At 48.7% G+C, this 23868-nt stretch overlaps 1 protein-coding gene across 1 annotated transcript in view; it reads left to right on the forward strand.

The window, feature by feature from the left end:
- Nucleotides 1-23868, forward strand: part of LOC144165972 (lysosomal Pro-X carboxypeptidase-like) — a 78673-nt gene that overhangs the window by 32162 nt on the left and 22643 nt on the right. The window contains exons 2-5 of the mRNA XM_077695646.1: nt 8030-8170; nt 8233-8334; nt 11106-11287; nt 16378-16535. Coding sequence (XP_077551772.1) covers nt 8030-8170; nt 8233-8334; nt 11106-11287; nt 16378-16535 — 583 coding nt within the window. The remainder of the gene's footprint in view (nt 1-8029; nt 8171-8232; nt 8335-11105; nt 11288-16377; nt 16536-23868) is intronic.

Raw genomic sequence — 23868 nt, forward strand, 5'->3', positions numbered from 1 at the left:
ATGGAAGTCGCCTTGGGTAGGCTGCAGATAGGGCACACCCATGCAACCCACTCGTCCCCGCACGGGGCACCTTGAGCAATCTTGGTGACGGTACTGGCGATACCGCGGACCCCGAGCCCCCAAACATAAGCTGGATCCAACCGTGGCGATGTGTTAATAGGTGGAGGGTTAGAAACCACGAACGGTGGCCGTCGGAGCCCAGGTCAAGCTCCGGCGGATGGGCTCCCTGTCTGTTCACCAGGCAGGGAGCTCCGGGACCTCTTTGGCTACCAGGGTAAGGTCAAAGAAGAAAGTACCCCCGTCTCCCTGCTTTTTCCTATGCCATATGGATAAATCAAAACCCCCCCCCAGACGTGATCGGCCCCCGAAAAGGGGCCGCACCGAAGTTTCCTTTCCATCCCTTCCAACAATCCACAGTCCGAAACCTGACAACTATCCTCGATTCTTGGTTATCGAGGCAGTTGACAAAACAAACCCTGTTTCATCCATGTCCGTATTCTTGATCACTAAGTTCCTGGAAGGCATCCTCGGAAAATCGTTCGATGCTAAGAAACTCCGTACCGGTGAAGTCCTAGTCAATGTCAAGACGCAGCAACAAGCCACTAACCTCCTGTCGCAAACCTGCATGGCAGATCTGGCCATCACAGTCACTCCCCATCGTAGCCTCAACAGCTCTCAGGGTGTGATCTCGGAGACCGATTTGTTGAATGAGACCGAAGCTGATCTGTTGGAAGGCCTGAAAGATCAGGGTGTAACTGCAGTGAGGCGTATCACCATCAGACGAGACAATAAGGAAATCCCCACAAAGCATATAATCTTGACATTCAACAAATCAAAACTTCCTGAACACATCAATGCTGGCTTCATTAGGTGTGGTGTACGACCGTACATACCTAACCCGCGCCGCTGCTACAAGTGCCAGCGATTCGGGCACGCTACAACTTCTTGTCGCGGCAAAACGACCTGCGCGAAATGCGCCGCACATGACCACCCTACTGAAAACTGTAACTCCACTACCTTCACCTGTGCAAACTGTCAGGGGCCGCACGCAGCATGGTCTCGCAGCTGTGAAAAGTTTCAATTAGAAAAGAAAATCATTAACATCAAGGTCACAGAAAACATCACCTTCCCGGAGGCGCGAAAGAGGTTCGCCTCCTTCCCTCTGGGCAGGTACGCCGACGCAGCTCGCCGGGGGGCGGAGCGGCGTCTGGTTTCGGCGGGGACCCAGTACCGCGAGTCGGACTTGGTCCCGCCCTCGCCCCCCCCAGGGTTGCCCCAGGCAGCCCAACGAGCCTCTGCACCGCTCGCTCACCCAGCAGCGGCTGTGGTTGCAACGTCTGTTGGGGAAGCCGCTGCATCCACTGCATCCTCCCCACCGGCCCAAAGCACACGCAAGGGCACGGAGATGGAGACGGAGGCAGTCGCAGCGACCCCCTCCTCTACCTCACTGCCTGTGCCACCTGTCGTGCTTCCCACGCCTTCGGCAATGGCAGCGCAGGCAAAGAATGCCCGAAAGGGTACCACGTCAAGGGGGCCTAGTCCGCTGAGGACCCCCTTGCCTTCAGATGACGACATGGACGTCGAGCCCTTCCTGCTTTCATCGCAGCGGAAGGAACGGGCTGCGACGTCCAGGTCAGTAGAGAAGGCCAGAAAGCCCCTCCCAAGAGTCCAAGCCCCGAAAGACCCTACATAAATAATCACACTCCAGTAGCTCTGAACACATAATAATGGGAAGAGAAAACATAGTTCAATGGAACTGCAGAGGCCTTCTGAATAATCTTGACGACGTGCATGAGATTCTGCATGCCAACCAGCCAAGTTTAATGTGTGTCCAGGAAACACATCTGAATTCCAAAACCACAAATGTCTTGAATAGTTACCTGGTATACATGAAAGACAGGGATGGCTGCACCCACTCTTCTGGCGGTGTGGCCATAATCGCCCGCAAATCCTTAGCATGCCACCCTGTCACCTTGAACACTATCCTTGAGGCTGTAGCCATCCGCACAATAATATTTAATAGGTTGATAACGGTATGCTCCATTTACATCCCTCCTGATCTTGCACTTTCGAGCTCTGACTTTGAGGCGCTGGTCGACCAGCTGCCGGAGCCATACATTCTAACAGGCGACCTTAATGCTCACAATTCTCTTTGGGGCTCTTCTCGTACGGATGCCCGGGGTCGCCTGATAGAGAGGTTTCTTACATCCTCTGGAGCATGCATTTTCAATAATAAACAGCCTACATATCATAACATAGGACACAATACATACTCAAATCTTGACTTGGCTATTGGTTCGGCAATTCTCTTTCCATGTCTTGAGTGGGGTGTGGGCACGGACCCATATGGCAGTGACCACTTCCCCACATCACTAACATATATAGGTAAAGGCCCAAGCAGTTCATCTTCCCATAATAGGTTCAATGAAGCACGAGCTAACTGGAACACATTTACAGAGACATCGAAACTACACCACACATCCATAGGACACCTACACGTTGAAGAAGCTACCCAACTCCTCACGGCGCACATCCTCGACGCCGCCGAAAAGTCCATTCCCCACGCCTCTGGTGCCCCGCGCAACCAGCGGAGGCCGTGGTGGAATGAGGACTGTAGGCGGGCGCGAGAGGCCCAGAACAAGGCGTGGGGTGTCCTTCGTCGGTACCCCACGTCGGGTAACCTCATTTTGTTCAAACGGGCCAAGGCGTTAGGAAAACGTGTGCGCCGTGAGGCAAAACGAGAGAGTTGGCGTTCCTTCATAACATCAATAAACTCGTACACAGACACACGGAAAGTATGGACAAGAATACGCAAACTCAAAGGACAACAAACACACAGCCTGCCTCTGGTCAGCACAACAGGGGACACACTCGAATTCCAGGCTGACACCCTCGCACAACACTTCCAACACGTGTCCAGTTCCGCACACTACACAAACACTTTCATGAAACACAAACAAACGGCCGAAAAGAAGCCTATACTAGATAACAATAGGTCAACATCTTCTTATAACTCAGAGTTTTCATTGCATGAGCTGAGGGCTGCTTTGAGCACGTGTAAACCCTCAGCTCCAGGCCCAGACAACATCACATACACAATGATACAACACCTGCACGCAGACACTCTTCTAACACTCTTACACCTATATAACAAGATATGGCTTTCGGGGCACATTCCAAACTCTTGGAAGGAGGCTATAGTTGTAGCTTTCCTGAAGAAGGGAAAGGACCCGTCATCCCCCTCAAGTTACCGTCCTATTGCCCTGACGAGCTGCCTGTGCAAGCTCTTCGAGAAGATGATAAATCGCAGGCTCGTGTACTTCCTTGAGTACAACGGTCTTCTCGAGAGCTGCCAGGCAGGCTTCAGGGTGGGGCGATCGACGAACGATCAACTGTTAGCTCTTGACTCGTACATCAAGGATGCCTTCGCGCACAAGCAGTATTGTTTAACTGTGTTTTTCGACCTTGAGAAGGCATACGACACCGCTTGGCGTTATGGGATCCTTAGGGACCTCAAGTCATTCGGTGTTTCGGGTAACATGTTGAACGCTCTTGTCAGTTACTTGTCGGACAGGACGTTCCGAGTAAGAGTCGGTGGTGCACTCTCAAAGGTTCACGTGCAAGAAAATGGCGTGCCACAGGGTGGCGTGTTGAGCTGCACTCTCTTCATAGTAAAAATGAACTCTCTTGGTAAGGCACTGCCACCTACAATCTCTTATTCCATGTATGTAGATGACGTCCAGATATCCTATAAATCATGCAATATGTCAATCTGCGAACGTCAAGTCCAGCTTGGTGTAAAGAAACTTGCCGGCTGGGCAGACAAGAATGGTTTTAAATTGAATCCGGTAAAAAGCTGCTGCGTTGTGTTCTCCAGGAAGCGCGGTGTCCATCCGGACCCAGACATTCATCTTAATGGCGTGTCGCTTCCTGTGAACAAGGAGCACAAGTTCTTAGGTGTTGTGTTTGATCACAAACTCACATTCATTCCCCACATCAAGGAACTTAAAAATAAATGTCTCAAAACAATGAATATACTTAAGGTTCTCTCCCACCAATCCTACGGTTCCGACAAAGAACTCCTGCTTCGCTTGTATACTGCATTGGTTGGGTCTCGTTTAGACTATGGCAGTGTGGTATATGGGTCGGCGACTAAAACAGCGTTGCGAATGCTTGACCCAGTGCTACACTTGGGGCTTCGTCTCGCCTCGGGTGCTTTTCGCACTAGCCCTGTCGAGAGTCTGTATGTCGAGTGTGATAAGTGGAGCCTTGAGAACCAACGAACGTACATGGACTTGCGATATGCTTTTAAAATTTCATCATTGAATAATCATCCTTTTTATCCTGTCTTTAACGATACATCAACATCTCTGCTCTTTGCAAATCGCCCATCCGTTCCTCTGCCCTTTTCACTTAGAGTGAGAGAGAGAGCCTCGGATCTAAGTGCTTCGTTTTTAGATGTGTACAGGTCATCCTTTTCTAACAGTTTACCGCCTTGGCAAGTTCGCCCGGTGTCGTGCGACCTTTCTTTTATGAGACTTGACAAAAATCGTGTACCACGAGCTGCAATACTGCAGCACTTTCTGTCTTTGCAGTTTAAATACACATGTGCAGAATTTTATAGTGACGCTTCTAAATCCTCCAGTATGGTGTCGTGCGCTGCTCATGGTCCTAATTTCTATGCAGCCAGAACCATGAGCGTGCACACATCAATTTTTTCAGCAGAAGCGTATGGGATTTTACTGATTGTTCGACACATTCTTGAAACTCAAATTCCCAATTCCATCATCTATACAGATTCTTTGAGTGTTGTTCGCGCACTGTCATCGCACAAGCCCCCAAAAAACCACATAGTTAATCTTGTATTCAGCACTATCATGTCCGTGTATGCACAAAAGCATGAGCTGGTCCTCTGCTGGGTCCCAGGACATGCAGGGATCGCTGGGAACGAGTTGGCAGACGAGAGGGCTGGTGCTGCTGCACTCAGGAACACTGTGGACATTACAACGGTACCCTACACAGACCTCAAGCCACACATAAGACAACACCTGCGCAGAACATGGCAAACACACTGGGACGAACAGACAGACAACAAACTACATGTAATAAAGCCACACTTGGGACGGTACACATCTGACTCACACAACAGACACACTGAAGTCGCCTTGGGTAGGCTGCGGATAGGGCACACCCATGCGACGCACTCGTATCTGCTGACGGGATCTTCTAGACCCCAGTGCAGCAGGTGCGGAGAGGCCCTATCCGTAGTGCGCATACTAATCACATGCAAGGCACTTCACACAACACGACACAAACACTTCAGAGAACTCTACAGACAACATATTCCCCTACATCCATCGTTTTTCCTAGGTGATGATGCCATTGTTTCCGTGAAACGTGTGTTTGAGTATTTGTCCGACGTCAAGTTTTTAAACCTCATTTCCTATCACGCATCATGAAATCTGGCCCTATACACCAGCCATGCTCATTGTCGTGTTGTGATTTTACTTTTGTTTTTGCTGATTTTACTTAGTGTTTAAGGTTCCACCCCTATCATCGACTATTGTTTTGGCGCTCTTTGCCCCAGTTGGCCTTGCGCCATAAACACCCAACGATCATCAGCAACCCACTCGTATCTGCTGACGGGATCTTCTAGACCCCAGTGCGGCAGGTGCGGAGAGGCCCTATCCGTAGTGCACATACTAATCACATGCAAGGCACTTCACACAACACGTCACAAACACTTCAGAGAACTTTACAGACAACATGTTCCCCTACATCCATCAATGTTTCTAGGTGACGATGCAATGGTTTCTGTGAAACGTGTCTTTGACTATTTGTCAGATACCAAGTTTTTAAACCTCATTTCCTATCACGCATAATCAAATCTGGCCCTATACACCAGCCATCACCATTATCTTTAATTGATTTTACTATGTTCGGCTTACACGTTGTTATACCTACCCTTGTGAGGTAATCACCTCTCTTTATTAAATAACCTCTTCTTTGGCGCTCTTTGCCCTCGTTGGCCTTGCGCCATTAAGCACTAACATCATCATTAGAGTAAGGGCCCTTTACACCCATATATACACTATTTTTATCAAGTACATCACAATCATCGCCATGGCATTTTAACAAATGTGACAAAACAAACATTGTCTTGGCGCTCTTTGGCCTCAGACGCCCTTGCGCCAATAAAATATACATAGTAGTAGAAATGATTTGCTCTGCGGTTAAAGGCTGGAAAAATGCGATGTTTCTTCTCTACCATAAGTTATTCAAGGAACGGTGTGCTAATGCCATCCTCCTTACTATTTTAGGTGGGTAATCATAGGACAAATTTGGGCCTACACATAAGTATAAAGCCACAATATCGGGCTAGTTGGTATATAGACAATAAAACTAACATGGGGTGGATATCGTTGGTGCTCAGATCAGTTGTTTTTTTGAGGATGTTTGAACAAAGTATTGACACTGAAGCTCACAGTGAATCACAAACACCAGACCAAACTTTTTGTCTTGTAGGGATAACTGATGTTGTGACGATTTTTTTTTCAATCGTGTGAGTGCAAGTAATGAAAAGTTGGTTTTGTTGCGTGTCAGGTGCGTTGAATTACTGTTACAGCTTGAGCTTCAACGAATGCATTCACATTTTGTTGTGTTATACCGAAACTGTGATAAGTGTGATGCCATTCACAAATGTAGTGTCGTGCTATCAACCGCGCTTTCTGTAGTATTTCTAGAGTTGACGCTACATTGTGATTAGCACAGTAGCCACGATCGCAGAGACAGTAAAAAGAAATAATTTTAGCTCTCTAAACAGTTCACTACCATTGCCAGCGCTAATCCTGTCGCCTTCTTTTCCTTTGTCCTTCGTCTGTGCGAGCTGTTAGTCAGCATGAGGTCAAAACCAGTTTTGTTCCAATACTTGTTGGAACAAAACGCTGCACAAGTTTCTAAACTGTCTGTAACAATAACATTTCTGCCAGTGTTGAAATGTGTGTGGCCTTGTATGGATTATTATGCCGGTATTTTTTGTATGTTTTGAGTATTTTGATGTGGTTTTTGCCACGATGTCATCGTTCTCCTCGTATTGAAGGTGGTTCTGCCGGTGAATATTTCCTGACGAGTCCTCTCCTGTTACGTACTCCTGAATTCACACTACCTTGACTTCGGGTATATTCTCCTTTAGAGACATCGGGATTACTTGTTTCCATTTTTTATGACCTCGTATTGTTTCTAAAGCGCGTCTATTGGCGTGGACGTGATTGCTAGCGAACTACGGCGGAGGCGTTGGAGTCATGGGGGACAAGAGACGCGCGCACAGACAGACAGAGAGGGAGAGCAAGGGCGACCGAGAGAGATGTCAACATGGGGGTTGTAATGTTTGGCATTGTTAGTGTGATAACTAGAAACGGAACCTTTATACCACGAGACCTCCTGCTACCTTGAGCGTCACTTCTCAATTCCCGCTTCGGCAAAAAACATAAACCGTTGCTTCAAGATTAATGTAGTTCATCAACGTTTGCATGCTTTTACAGCCACAGACATAAACTTATACCATCAAACAACACGAGAAAAATGTGCTTCTCAGACCGAAATATACATACATCACTTCTCTGACGCCGTCTGAATAATGCGCCGTTAAGTAAATGGGCATTTCTCGCGAAAATTCTAGATATCTAACAGGAGAATTTCACTCCTAGCGAAAGAAAGATTTTTTTACATTTGTGTTTTAGTGCAGGCCACAAAAGTTACTTCAAGAGGCGGCGGCCTAGAGCGATGCGCATGCGGTTCTCCTATACTCCCTTACACGGAGTATAAGTTGAGCAGAAAGCCAGCCTATAGGTGCATGTGGCGTTGCTTAGTCCAGCTATTGCTCGAGTTGAGTGCGGCTGTCTCGCTTCCGTTCAGACCTTCCCGCCAATGAAGGATGCGTGGAATGTGACAGATATTGTGTGCGAAGTAGAGTAGAGTAGAGGCAACGGTGAGCAGCCCCTTCTTAACTGACGAGATGTGAACACTGCAGGTGGACCACTTCTCGTTCCACAACAACAAGACCTTCGAGATGCGCTACCTTCTGGGCGACCAGCACTGGGATCGCGACGGGGGACCAATCTTCATCTACACAGGCAACGAGGACGCGATAGAAGGCTTCGTACGCAGCGCCGTAGGTTTTTCTCGCGCATTTCTCTTCGTGGTGAGGGTGATGACGCGGCGTGTCCTGTGCAGGGCCTGCTGTGGGAGTGGGCTCCCGAGTTCAGCGCCCTGGTCATCTTTGCGGAGCACCGCTTCTTCGGCAGCTCGCTCCCGTTCGGCGACAGGTCATTCGAGGTACGTGGACTTTTGGCGGCATGACAACCAAAGCAGAAAATTGGGCTAGTTGTCGCTTGAATACATTTCACCAGCGAAAAAAAAAAACACGAGGACGAAGAAAGGTGACTGGACACTCACGAGACTTCAAAATAAACGGGCTCATACAAGTACAGACCCTTCATGCACCACCAAGGTAGAAAAAAGTAAAACATATAATGATAAAAATACACGTTTTCCCTGTCACAGCCATAAGTACAGCCCGACACACGCCAAGCTATGTATCGCGCATGTGCTCTTGCAAGAACGTAACTCCTTTTCGGTGGCAATAATCGAAGGCATGTTCTCACATTCCTCTGCTTCCCCGTAGATATATGTTAGTCCTAGTTTCTCTCACTAATGGTTTGGTAGCGTCTTCATCCTAACACAGGTGTGGCATTACGTCACGTTTTTTGTGTTATCATTCCGTGTTTCACGGGGGCCAAGTAAAATTTTCATTTGAAGTCTGGCGAGCGTCCAGTTTGACTCTTGCTGCGGTGATATTAAGGCGTTACAACCGCCCTTAGAGACGGCAAGTGGCATGTAAAAATTGGATTACCCTTGCGAATAGGCCGCCAGGAAAGCCAACTGTCTGCGGTCGCCTTTCTTTATTTCCTTCTTCCACTCCATCGTTCATTGAGTCTGGAGAACACTTAAAAATGCTTCGGCAGCTCACTGGGAAAGCTCCCTCGTAAGGTTAAGTTGGCTTGGCAAGAAAGTGAAGACAATGTAAACAGCGATACGGAAGGTTTCCATCTTCAGTCTCGGTAATGAAATTCTTGAAGAGGTGGATGGAGATGCCGACCTTAGGAGTTGGGAAAGTTGTTAGTGCCTGACCAGTGGTGGCTCAGTGGCTGGTCCAGTGCTGCTGAGTCCAAGGTCGCGGGTTCGATTCCCGGCCGTGGCGGCCGCTTTTTTGATGGATACGAAAAGCGAAAACGCCTATGTGCTGGAGATGTCGGTTTAAACTTCAAATGGACGTAGAAGGGGCTAGTTGGTAATGCTTCATACTGAACTACGCAAAGTATACACACGAATAGGACGCTAACGCGACTGGGGCGAGGCGCCTCGTCCCATTCCTCTTAGCGTCCTATTTGTGTGTATACTTTGCGTAGTTCAGTATGGAGATTTCGGCGCACGTTAAGGATCGCCAGGTGGTGAAAACTAATTCGGAGCCCTCCATTACCGCGCGTATCATCGCATGTGTGTCGTTGGCGCGTTAAACCACATAATCAATGAATAAATTAGTGCCTGACGAAATATTGGGCCAGAACTAGGACGTTTAAGTAGTATAGAGTGGGGGCGCTCGGCAAGCACTCTCAAGCAATGAACAATAGGCAACCTGTGTCTTTTAATAGAATGGTGGGCACCTAAAACTTACTCCTGGTGGTTATTTATGGGCAGCAACGTGCCACCTTACAGAGCGTGTTGAAAGCTTAGGTGAACCCGACAAGCCACGGAGAGAATGCTTATAGGAGCAAAACCCCCCAAAATAGGCACTTAATTTCTCGGATTAGTGGCAAAAGTCACGACGAAATCACCGTAGCTTGGCCTAAGAGAACGAAAAGGACTTTTGCGGGTAGCTGGACCAATCGAGAAAAAACAGCCCCTATCCGAGGGGCTGTCGGCAGAGCCCCTCGGGATAGATTACTGTAATTTACTGGATGGCCGAGGACTGAAATAGACACAGGAGAGACGGGGGAGGCAATGACAGATTTTCGACATCACGGTATAGATGGCGATGAAAATCTCTGCAGCAGACCTTCGTCAGACAATGGACGTCGCTGGGCTATCATGATGATGGTGGTACTTCCAATTTCTCTCGCACCCGCATATTCTCTCCCAAATAACCATGACGGACGCTTATGATTTACACCCCAGTTGGTAGGGGAAAGGGTGTTCGGTCACCGTAACCAGAAATTCCGTACAAGAGCTTGATTTTTTGTCTGTGCCAGCTGCATCATTGCACGCACGCGCACGCAGACACTCTAATATGGATTGTTGAAGGCAATTCACGCCTCACGCGGGGTGTCAGTGTGTGTGCACGCTATTCAGTAGGTGCTCGTACACGCATCGTCTATCACTATGAATGAAAATTGAAAACAATTGTTTATTCACCCACAGCGAACGTGGGATGAGGTGCTGGAAAAGCTATTTCCAGCGGTTTGACGTATTCAGTCCCTCCCACTCCGAGGCAGGATACCATTGGCAGGTGTTACGTACAATAAATGCACGCAGTTCCATACATAACGTTTTGTCGACTGCCTGGAAACATGAATCAGTGTTATATGCTTTCTGTGAGCAAGCGAGGTAGGAGCGGCAGAGTAACGTTAACCTTTGACCAAACAGAGGAGTTCAACATAGCTAACCTTTGACCAAACAGAGGAGTTCAACATAGCTAAATCGTTCAATAAACCAAAAGGTGGGGTGTCACGATACGCCCCGTTTTTGTAGTTTAGCACCGGTGCCTGGCGCTTGTGAGACTATCGCTTCCCTCATACAGAATCTATCCTGCTACACTTCGGACCTGACTATTCCTAAACCCCAAGGCAGGAATTCTTCAGTGGATTCGGCTATTCTTTGCTACACTTGGCGCTGACCTGCAAACACGGCACCTGAACGCCCATTGCGCGCATTTGCTTGAAATGAACCCATAGATACCGAAGGGATTAGCCCTGCGGCCAGCCCTCGAATCTTGGTGCCGTGGCAGAAAGGCTTTTGGTTCAAAGGATAACAGACTGCGGCGCTCGCAGAGTCCCAACCACTTGGGCTACCTGACCAGCGAGCAAGCCATGGCGGACTACGCGGACCTCCTCCTTCACCTCAAGTACACGCTGCCAGGAGCCCGGAAAAGCCCTGTTGTGGCCTTCGGCGGCTCGTACGGCGCCATGCTAGCAGCCTGGATGCGCTCCAAGTATCCGCATCTGGTCGATGCGTGAGTAATGTTTGTTTGTCGGTATACTGATTTAGAACCAGCTTTTCATCAAATGCTTCATACCCGACCTTCCACTATGTTGCCTCTATAGCTGTACGCAGGCGTTCCACTCTCCACAAACTAACCAGGAATTGCTTTACTTTAGCCTATCGTTATAATTTTACCGCACACTCCGTCGGCTATGGAAACCATAGACCCCCCTCAACTGCATCCGTGCACAATTCATAAAATAGCCACTTATTGGCTTAAAGGGCGCCTAGCACGGGTACTGTGAATACCCTTTGCTACGTCCTAAAGACCGAACCATCAGTGACACGAGAAATTGATGGTGCCAATGGAGAACTCTCACACTAGGAGCTTATATCGTTTTGTCTGCACTAATTCCAACCCCCACTAATTCCAACCGCATATATAATGTGATACTGCTACAACTACCCTTCATGCTCGGACATATAAAAAATTGGCCACCTTCGTAATCGAGGCGCGAAAAATGAGGAAGCAGCAGAGCTGGTGGCCTTCACTAGCTTTAACTTGGCTTTTCTTAGCTCTCCATCTTATTGGTAGATGAGACACTGATTCCCCTGAGCGCACGCAGTCTCTCTCATCCAGGAGAACACCTTCAAGACACAGCTGACGCCCCCACAAGGCTGAGCCAACTTGCGACTCGCGCCTCCCCACCCAGACATCTGCGCCGGGACGCGTACTCCCCACGACTTACTCGTCGGCTCCTTGCATCCTCGCGACTTTTCTTCACACTTCTTGTCGTAGCATCTTCCTCGTCTTCCCTTTGCAAGGCCAAACTAAAAGAACGTTCTTCCTGGCACAAACGTGTCGTGGCCTTGTATCAACTGAGCGAACGAATTGCGACGACCCGCCGACCGCCGTCTGACTAAACACCGGGCCGACTGATTCAGTCTGAGGGTCGGCGAGCCGTGCAGTAGTGCAGTCAAACCAAGTCATCTTGTTTTGACATCATAGGGAATGTCATCGGAAATCGACAACGAAGATGAAGAGAGGAGACAAGCACTTTCGAATTGATATTTCTACTGAATAAAGTCACGTAAACGCAGAGAGAGTGGTCGAAATATGGGCTAGAGGCTCCAGACCACAATTTGCGATAGTAATCCTGCAAAGTCTGCAAATACCTTCAGTGTCCTTTTAATAGAACGTGAGCTCCAGATGCTGCTTTTTTTAAAGCAGCCTCGCATTGCTCAGAATAAACAAGCTCGAGTGGTTCCACCTGCAGCCATTCATGTAGTTAGGAAAAATTGTCGACGTGAATGTTGTTAAAATCTAAGAGAGTCAGTCAAAATGTGGAGTTTCTCACGCTCTCGAATTTCTTCATTTTATTTATAAGATCTGGCTCTTCATTTCAATAAAAGGTGATCTATGCTCAAAACATCGGGTTAGGATCACAGGGGTTCCAGGTGTTTTTCCCTTTTAAAGGGACACTGAAGTGAATTTGTTAAGCTCCCACCTTTGCTTGCACTGCGTAGACTGGCTCAAATTACCACACTTTTCATCGTTTATCCGGTTTATAAGTCGCTAATTATTTTATAAAGCGGGAAAGACGAAAAAACATCTCCCCGCGAGGGGGACTCGAGTAAATGCGTCGCATAGGGGGTAGGTGTATTGCGTTAACGTTTAGGGTTTGGGGAGTTGGTGGTACTGAATGCGTTGTATCAGCAGCTTCTTGACGTAGTTTGAATGAGTCAAGGATATAAGGCGCGTTCGTGGCCTTCCATTCTGTGTCGGGTTTGTGGCGCAGTGGGTAGAGCACCATGTACCTTGCGTTCCGCCCGCAGAGTCGTGGGATCGAAACCTGGCGCCGGTAAGTATTATTTTTTTATATAGTGTAGGGGGAGGGGTGCGGACCTGTTGTTAAGAGCGAGGAGGGTAGCGTGATGCGGGAGAGGAGGAGTGGGGGAGAGGGCGCGCCTGCGCGCTGAGCTGTTGCGGACGGACATCGGACGCTACATGTGAGTTAAAGAAGTGCTCTGCATTTAAAACTACCATGCGCGGTCTGTGGCGGCCGCACAAACTAAAGGCTGTGACGACATCAGGAGATGCACCTTGATTGGACGATGTCCAAGGACAGAATTCACACAAGTTAAGGTTTCGGTTCTGTTAAACAACATTGCTTGACATCCGACGGCATCGTTGGATGGGCATTCTCGCCATCTCAGTAATCGTCGTACCGCGCTTCTGTCGTGTTATCGGCTGTAAAATGCCTAAGATAAGCCCCCCGGGACGGCTTGGAATGGTAGCAATAACTCGCCGAGGCGTACGCAGTGGATGAACGCCCTCCGCGTCACCGCAGACGTTCAAATTCCATGCGATTTTCCCGGATATTCGGAGCTTGCCTCATTCATGCCTGTATCGTAGAAAGCGTGTTCGCACCAGGCCAAGGTCTGCTGATTCTTTTCTGTGCCCACTGCCCTCAAGTAGTCGGTGCTTGTAGGAACAGCACGCCAACGAGAACTCGCTAGCGCGTCATTGTCAGTTTCTGCGCGTTCTGCGAACTGGCTCGTGGAGCAGTGAACGTTACGGCCCAAAAAGGGTGAACTCAGTTTAGAAAGCATCGGCCACAAACGAAATAATCCACTTACAAAAAAAAGCATGTACCTTCGGGGATTCGAACTTGCGCCTTGCAAAACAATAATCCTAGCGCTTCACACAACTAGGCCACTACCCAGCGCTGCCGAGGTTGGATATGTAAGGTGTATAATTTACAAGCAGTTTACACTTTTATTTAGTTTTAACATTTCAAGTACCTTAGGTGACTATTTGTTCTATAGCGCTCGTGTAGTAAGCGTGCCCCTAACTTAGACAATATCTCACGTCTAGCAATTACATTTCTTAGACGTAAAAGCGTTTGCAGATGTGTGGTCGTAATGCTGACCGCTGGGCTTGTTCACCCAGCGCAAAAAAAGAGTGCTTCCTGCTCCCTAGTTTTGTGTTGTACGGTAAAAGTTTCAGTTGAATATATTTCTTTAGTACCCATATTGACTTCGCTGACTCTTCTCCCGCCTTCAAGTGGCTTTACATTTTCCTACTAGCGTACCAGTCAGCGGAGCGTCGCATGTGCACTTGTGCAGCGCTTGTGTGGAGTGACCCGGATTCGAAGCTTGATACAGTGTACACACTAACGAAGTAAAGAAAGGCAAATTCTTTCATTCACATACGTGTTGTGGCTTAGTTTCAACTGAGCGAGCGAAGTGCGACGACGCTGGGCCGACTGACTCGGTCGGAAGGTCGGCGAGCCGTGCAGTAGCGCAGCCAATTGCCAGCTCACGTCCTCCTGATGTCACACGAAAACGTCACAGGAAATGGGCGAGGGTGCAGAGAGGAGGACAGCATTTTCGATTTGATTTTTCTACTAAATAATTTCCCTCAAACGCGCTCAGAGTGGTCGAAACATGGCCTATGGACTCCCGACTACAATTTGCGCTAGTAATCCCGCAATGTTTAGAAATCACTTCAGTGTCCCTTTAATGTTGGGACATATGTATGTATCTATGCGTAACTATGTATTTATACAATGTGGAAAAATTGACAACATATTCTTTTGTGTATGGTTGACAACAACATGCTCTTGTATGTACTGTGCTCAATGTTGTCCATGTTACAGGAGGCAGGGGCCTCGTCAAGCTACCATTGGGTGGCTTTTTATCCCGCCTCCTTGTGTACCAAAAAGCGTGAAATAAATGCAGACTTGACTTCAAACTTGAAATATATTTTCAAACGCCTTGGTTATTAGGCCGAGAAACGCGCCTATCATTGCTTGAGTATTCTAGAAGTATTCTAATATTACTTTTGTAATAAACTTTTCGCGAGGATGCGCACGAAGTTGAATGTAGTCAGAACAGGAAGCTGAAGACTTTTGGGTGTATTCGCGGAGGGAATGGCAAGATTTATTTGGGGCGCTAGTTTCAAAATGATTGCTAGCTCCCCTTTTAAACATTATGTCTAGTTTAGCTAGCGAATTTTGTTTTATTTTATTTAGTAAGTGTTTTTCAACGCTAATTTTCCTAACAAAAGCTAAAACGCGATGTCATTATTGAGTGACAGCGTCGGTGTCGCATTTCTTGAACGTTGTACCAACGCCAAAAGTATTAGAAGAATCGGATTCGTGGACCTTAATAAATCGGAGATTTCTTCCGTCAAAAGAAGTTCTCGAAGGCGTATTAATACTGTGCGGTTTTATTTAAATACAGCATTACTTTTTAAACACCCGAGTGGAACACAGAGGTGTTATCCATTGAAGTAGAAAGAATGTTCCGTCATTTTCTCGCGTCGGAAGCTAAAACTATTGATATGCGTTTTAACAAACTAGTAATTACCGCCGTTTGGATTCAAAAAGTAGAGCGCGACTTGGACAACGACAATAAAGAAGGACGACGGGACAAGCGCTTGTCCCGTCGTCCTTCTTTACGGTCGTTGTCCAAGTCTCCCTCTATTTTTTGAATCATAATGCACCAACGTGCCCAACAGATTTGCTTAACGCGGTTTGGATATAGTGGTTGCGGTCTGTTGCCTCTAGCGTCTGTCCAGGATTACGTAAAAAATAACTTGGCAGCAAAGCTTTGCAACCACGTTGCAGAGGCCTAGTACCTAACGTCCAGTACTCAAAGTTCGCACCGGTTTTCTCACGTATTTATAATACAAGTGTCCTTTGGCAAAGATTATTCGGTTGTTTTTCGCCATGCCTACTCCTGGCCACAACCGGAAGGGCTCTGCAGTCGTTTGCGGCTGCGCTCGACGGCCGGCGCAAACTGCACCTCACGCGCGCCCCGACGTACGTGTTTTAGACAACGTGCGGACAGGACGCGGTGTCACGAAATGTCAGCTTCCTTGTTGCGTGGTAAGAGCAACAGCGGCGATGGCAAAAACTGGTTGAGACCAACTGCGCTGCTGGCCGCCGCGACTGGGGCGATTGCGGCTGACATAGAGCTGCCGGAATCGCTTGCTGACATAGAGCTGCCGGAATCGCTTGTCTCTATCCGTCATGTCTAAGTCGCCATTGTTGGCCTCATTAAGACTGCGCGTTTGACGAACGGTGAAGTTATCCTCGCGTGTTGTCCTTGCAGCGCACTTGCGTCTGGCGGCCCTTTCAAGATGCCGCCGGGCTTGGCCCCCTGCTCCACGTACAGCGAGGCGGTCACGAAGGCGTACCGCGCAGAATCGGAGGCATGCGTCGAGGCCATCAGGGAGTCGTGGCTGGTCATGGAGCGACTCGCCTCCACAGGTGCTATATCGTTTCGCACTCGAACAGTCATGCCCGGAAATTTCGCAATGCCGGTCGGAGTCCTATCGCTTATCGTTTATTAGCGTGCTCAGGAACAGAAGAAGGGCCATGTGCTGGCTCGAAGTACGATGAACACTAATTAAAAAAGGTGTAGCACTGGTAACACACAAGAAAAGTTACTCTTCATTGTACGCACAAACATACAAGCACGTACACACCCATACAGTACACAAGTACAATGCCTAGCAGTGAGCCATGCGACACGAGTGGTCGTCGCACTAACGTACTCGTTAGAGAAATTACTACAATGTACAGTTGTACGGAAACGGGGTGATGTAAGATGGCCTACACATGAGAAAGGAAGCGTGTGATGAATTTCGTATGAAAGCGGCAGCGCAACAGATGGAACGGAACGGGGTAAGTGTTTGTCTCATTTTTGCTCCCCAACCCCCCCTCCTTCCCCCCGTCTGTTGCGCTGCCATTTTCTTCCGAAGTTGTGTAGCAACCAGCTCATGTGTCAACTCTTCTGATGTAATAAATATACAGGCAGGAAATAAAATAGAAATTGCAGAAAAGAGAGAAGGTACGGCCTCGTCATCCTTTCATGCCCAATTTACGGGGTAAGCGTCACTCGGGTTACAAACACAACGATACAAAAAGAGGTCAGCTATAGCACGGCACGCTCACAGACATGTTGCGAAACGCAGTGAGTGAATTATTAAATATACCTAAATATTCAGAGCAGTGCGGTAGCTAGGTTATGGGGAACGGGCGCAGGGACGTACTGGGGCCCCACTTGACAAAGGGCGCCTAGCTGATCCCGCCAAACATGTGCCCTAGTTAAAAAAAAAAAAGAACGTGGCAGCGGTTCGGTGATGCTGCAGAACTCGCTACTCGAACTGTTACACTGCTCTTTCTCTGGTGAAGCACACGCGAGCTAGGTTTGTTGACTCAAGTATGTCAGGATTACAGTGAACTAGAATATTGTAATAGTGGCCAATGCGACACCAGCATGTTGAAGCCAGAAATACAGAAATCCGCTAGGGGCGCTGGTATTGAATACTGCGGTAGGCACGAATGGGATACCAATGGAGTTGATTAACCAATAAGAGCCAAAGAGCAAGGGAAAGCTACTACGCGCCATCAGAACAGGGATAGAAAAGAAGGCAATACCGGACACGTGGCAAACGAGCACGATAACTTAATGTACACGGGCAAAGGAGGCAGGACTAAACCGAGCTCGTATAGGTCGGTAGCCGTCACGTCAGTCCTGTACAGGTTAGCAATGCAGGCAAGGAAGTTCGATCTGTAGCGTGTAGGGGCCAAGCCCCTCCAATTGGGGCGGGGAGGCGCTAGCGACGTCCTCCTGCTTGGTGGGGCGAGGGCGATCATAGCGCGCCTCAATCCTCTTCCTACGAGGCGACGGGGGATGTGCGCAGTAGACTGCCCGGGTAGACCGCCCTATAGGGACGCGCAGCGATCGCACGTTACGTAAATACCTTTCGGCTGGCCGTTTCTTGCGCTAACCGTTGTTTCCCACTTCTGTCGGTCACGGCACCCGCCGTGTCGCTTGGCGCATGCCTTGATTGGCGTCAGTGCGTTTACCTAGGATGCCCGGCGAGTCTCCGCGGGCATATTCCACTCCTTGATGGGTTGCCCCCGCGTCCGCGCTGTTACGGCTTGCACAGTCTATGGTCAGTGGACGAGCGCCGATGCCGCCAGGTCGAGTCCAGTGGCCTGAAATGTGTAACGGCCACAGAGAGCCCCCTTCCCTATGTCAGCGAGCGTTGCGGCCGGCCAACGCCGGCGGACGCTAACTGCTGGCCGACTACGGGCTGCGCACACGCTGACGGCTGTAGGGGCTAGGTGCGTAGTGCAGTGTAGTGTTTGTATTGTGGTTGTCCGCGTAATAAACCCCTGTACTATGGAAGGTATCGCTTCCCTGGGAAGTGACTGACAACGTACACGCGCGGCCAGATTCGTGGCTCGCTCTCGAATCTATTGTGGGCAGATTCTCTCGATAGGGCGGTTCGGTGCTGCGCGAGAGCAGTGAGAATAATGACGGTGCGCTATTATATCATAATATTCTGTTCCTTAATAGGAAGCATTAAGGATAGGATATTCCCACAAGCGGTGGGTAGCAGAAAATATGATACTAGGGGAACTCAAAAACGGGGTTTGAGAGGACAGAAGACTAGATGACAACTTATTTGTTGTAAGCCGATGCATACAGGTGGCGAAGATGCAAAACCGACCTTTGTGGTTAGCCTTACTGGATATTAAAGCGGCTTATGATAATGTAGACAGGGAGCAGCTATGAAGTATCCTGGAGGACGAGGGAGTGGGGGAAGAATTCATTAGCTTACTTAGGGAGCTATACCGGGAGAACCAAGTGCAAACAGTGTGGGAGGGGATAACCTAGAATAGGCCTGCATGCACCTACAAGAGTTTCGAACAAGGAGGTCCTCTCTCTCCCCACAGCTGTTCCTGATCTACATGGCGGGGTCAGAAAGGAATCTGGAGGGCAGTACTCGGGGGTTTGACTTATCATACCTAAAAAACGGACAGGTGGTAGAACAATGCGTTCCAGGACCGATTGATGCAGACGACATATTGTTGATGGCGGGTGACCGGATAAACCCGCCGTGGTGGCATAGTGGCTAAGGCGTTGCGCTGCTGAGCACGAGGTCGCGGGTTGGATTCCCGGCCGCGGCGGCCAGTTTTCTGATGGAGGCGAAAAGCAAAAACTCCCGTGTGTACGAGATTTCGGCGCACGCTACATATTCCCAGGTGGTCAAAATTAATCCGGAGCGCCTCATCGCCTGCGTTGCGTCGGCGCGTTAAACCCTACAATCAATCGGGTGACCGGATAAGTATGCAGGGCTTGATGGATATATGCGGTGAAGAAGCGACGCACCTAGGGCTATCCTTTAGCAGAGGAAAATCAGGGATGATGGTATTTAACGACGGCGCGGAGCACAAAACAGTAACAGTGCAACAAGTAGAAATACCATGAGTGAAACAGTATAAATATTAAGGAGTATGGCTTAACGATAGCGAGGATTACACGCATGCGCACGAGGCTCACGAAGAGGCGACTGGAAGGGTGGTGGAGGAAAAGTAGGGAAGGGATGCGTACGCAGGCGGAGTAACCATATGGTTGATTGTTTAGGACAGCGTGGGGAGGAAAAAAGGAGGAGAGAGTTTAAAGCTGGGATGAGGGGCAGATGAGGGGGGGCAAATCTAATAGTTCAGCTAGAAGTGGGGCAAGTAAGTGGAAGAAAACTGGCAAGTCGGTTGCTCACAACCGACGGCCCGATTCAAAGGGAGAGCCGCTAATCATCATCATCATCGTCGCCAGAAGGGGACGTAGCGTAGTGGATAGAGCGTCCGGCTTCCCATCGGCGTCCATTGGTCCAAAACCCATCGGAGGACATTTTTTTTGCGTATGCATGGGGCGCACGTAGACGTTTTTGTTAAAGCAGACCTCTTGTGACGATTATTCGTATTCCTTTACAGGGAAGCTGTATTACGCTACGATTTCATACATTTTTCGATTCCATCACATCAAGGCGCGTTAAATACAGCGAGGGGTTCGTGGCTGCGCGTTTCTTTTTTGTTTGCGTGCGGGCTTATTGGAGATCCGCAAGCTCCGAGGTCATTTTCGGGAAACACGTGTTTTAACCTGGCTGTAGCTTAAAGGGACCCTGCAACACTTTCGATAAACGCTTTCACTCATTCCTTCGCGTCTTGAAGCAGCTACAGTTATCGCCAGCATGGTGCGGCACTGCGTGCTTTGCTCGTCGCACCAGATACGCCTTTCGTTTATGCTTTGTTTTTGTGGCTTTATTTTTAAAGTTGCTATCGAAAAGCGCTCAGTGCTGCAACTGAAGGAAAACCGACCAACAGCCGCTACATGGCCTCAGTGACGTAATTCAGGCCGTCGAAGACCGTCAACACCGGGAAAGAGAGAAAAATCTTTTGAGCGAGTTTTCAAGTTATCTGATGAGTATTGCGTAGTAATTTTTGGCTGAGGTACTTTGGGACCCCCTAACCTAAGTACTGGGTGTGTTGGGTGACTACGTTCTGCAAGCATTAAGGATATCAAAAAAACTTGAAAAATTTTTGCAGGGTCCCTTTATGGAAACAAGCAGCACTGTAACATGTAAAAGACTGATCGAATACACTTGTAAGCGGAAGGGGATCGCGACGCGAATTTCGAAAACTCGGGGCGGAAGCAAGGTGTCCAATTAAAAAATGATTTAGAACATGAGAAGGAATAGTACGCAAATGTAGAATACGAAACTGAATATGAAATCAATGCAAAAGTTAAAAAAACTTTGGTATGCAGTCGGCGTGCTCATAAAGGCATCTAATCGCGGCACTTTTTGTTTTTCTTAACGAGCATTCTTTAACCCCAGAAATCGCAAACCTATTTCCAGGCAAATAAAAATTCCACAAACGTGCGTACCGTTGGTTAGGGCTAATGCGACCTCATCCATGCATAAACCAGCATGAAATTTCACACCCGTCAAAAATTAATAAACGCACCCACCGTTTCCCCCTCTCCACCGGCCCGAAGCACACGCGAGGGCCCCGACGAGATGGAGACGGAGGCAGTCGCAGCGACCCCCTCCCCTGCCTCACTGCCTGTGCCACCTGTGGTGCTCCCCACGCCTTCGGCACTGCCAGCACAGGCAAGAAACACCCTAAAGGGTACGACGTCAAGGGGGCCCAGTCCGCTGGGCACCCCCTTGCCTTCAGATGACGACATGGACGTCGAGCCCTTCCGGCTTTCATCGCAATGGAAGGAACGGGCTGTGACGTCCAGGTCAGTAGAGAAGGTCAGAAAACTCCTTCCAAGAGTGCAAGCCCCGAAAGACCCTACATAAATAGTCACACTCCAGTAGCTCTGAACACATAATAATGGGAAGAGAAAATATTGTTCAATGGAACTGCAGAGGCCTTCTGAACAATCTTGACGACGTGCATGAGATTCTGCATGCCAATCAGCCAAGTTTAATGTGTGTCCAGGAAACACATCTTAATTCCAAACACACAAATTTCTTGAATAGTTACCTGGTATACAGGAAAGACAGGGATGGCTGCACACACTCTTCTGGCGGTGTGGCCATAATTGCCCGCAAATCCTTAGCATGCCACCCTGTCACCTTAAACACCGTCGTTGAGGCTGTAGCCGTCCGCGCAATATTATTTAATAGGTTGATAACGGTATGCTCCATCTACATCTCCCCTGATCTTGCACTTCTGAGCTCTGACTTTAAGGCGCTGGTCGACCAGCTTCCTGAACCATACATCCTAACAGGCGACTTCAATGCACACAATTCTCTTTGGGGCTCTTCTCGCACGGATGCCCGATGTCGCCTGATAGAGAAGTTTTTAACATCCTCTGGAGCATGCCTTTTCAACAAGAAACAGCCTACATACCATAACATAGGACACAATACATACTCAAATCTTGACCTGGCTATTGGTTCGGCAATTCTCTTTCCATGTCTTGAGTGGGGTGTGGGCACTGACCCATATGGCAGTGACCACTTCCCCACCTCACTAACATATATAGGTAAAGGCCCATGCAGTCCATCTTCCCATAAAAGGTTTAATGAAGCAAGAGCTAACTGGAATACATTTACAGACATCCCAACTACACCACACATCCATAGGACACCTACACGTTGAAGAAGCTACCCAACTGCTCACGGCGCACATCCTCGACGCCGCCGAAAAGTCCATTCCCCACGCCTCTGGTGCCCCGCGCAACCAGCGAAGGCCGGGGTGGAATGAGGACTGTAGGCGGGCGCGAGAGGCCCAGAACAAGGCGTGGGGTGTTCTTCGTCAGTACCCCACGTCGAGTAACCTCCTCTTGTTCAAACGGGCCAATGCGTTTGGAAAACGTGTGCGCCGTGAGGCAATACGCGATAGTTGGCGTACATTCATAACATCAATTAACTCCTACATAGACACACGGAAAGTATAGACCCGAATACGCAAACTCAAGGGACATCAAACACACAGCCTGCCTCTGGTCAGTACAACAGGGGACACACTTGAAGACCAGGCTGACACACTCGCACAACACTTCCAACACGTTTCCAGTTCAGCACACTACACAAACACTTTCATGAAACACAAACTCGTGGCCGAAAAGAAGCCTTTACATGACAATGACAGGTCAGCCACTTCTTATAACTCGGAGTTCACGCTTCATGAGCTGAGGGGTGCTCTGAGCACGTGTAAACCCTCAGCTCCAGGGCCAGGCAACATTACATATACAATGATACAGAACTTACACACAGACACTCTTGTAACACTTCTTCACCTTTTCAACAAGATATGGCTTTCGGGGCACATTCCAAAGTCTTGGAGGGATGCCATAGTTGTAGCATTCTTGAAAGAAGGGAAGGACCCTTCTTCTCCCGCTAGCTATCGACCCATTGCCCTGACCAGCTGCCTATGCAAGCTTCTCGAGAAGATGATAAACCGGAGGCTCGTGTACTTTTTGGAGTATAACGGCCTTCTCGAGAGCTGCCAGGCAGGCTTCTGGGCAGGGAGATCCTCAAATGATCAACTTGTGGCACTAGAGTCGTATATTAAGGATGCTTTCATTCACAAACAGTTCTGTTTAACTGTGTTTTTCGACCTAGAAAAGGCCTATGACACAGCTTGGCGTTATGGGATCCTTACTGACCTGAAGTCATTCGGTGTTTCTGGTAATATGTTTAACACCCTTGCTGGCTATTTGTCGGAGAGAAACTTTTGCGTCAGCGTTGGTTCTGCACTGTCAAAGGTACACGTGCAAGAAAATGGCGTGCCGCAAGGCGGAGTTCTAAGCTGCACTCTCTTCATAGTAAAAATGAGCTCCCTTGAAAGTACTGCCGCCTACATTTTCTTACTCCATGTATGTAGATGACGTGCAGATATCTTTTAAATCATGTAATATGTCCATCTGCGAACGTCATGTCCAGCTCGGCGTCAAGAAGCTTGCCGGCTGGGCAGACAAGAATGGTTTTAAATTGAATCCTGTAAAAAGCTCCGGCGTTGTGTTCTCTAGGAAGCGCGGGGTCCATATAGACCCAGACATTACTATTAACAGCGTGTCGATTCCTGTGAACAAGGAACACAAGTTTTTAGGCATTTTATTCTACGAAAAGCTTACATTCATCCCGCATATCAGACAGCTCAAATGAAAATGCTTAAAAACAATGAATATTCTTAAGGTCCTCTCACATCAATCTTATGGGGCCGACAAACAACTCCTGCTGCGCCTTTACACGGCCTTGGTGGGGTCTCGGCTCGACTATGGCAGTGTCGT

This window comes from Haemaphysalis longicornis, unplaced genomic scaffold, assembly GCF_048455015.1.
Source record: "Haemaphysalis longicornis isolate Haplotype H1 unplaced genomic scaffold, Haemaphysalis longicornis Haplotype H1 scaffold_150, whole genome shotgun sequence".
Lineage (NCBI taxonomy): Eukaryota > Metazoa > Arthropoda > Arachnida > Ixodida > Ixodidae > Haemaphysalis > Haemaphysalis longicornis.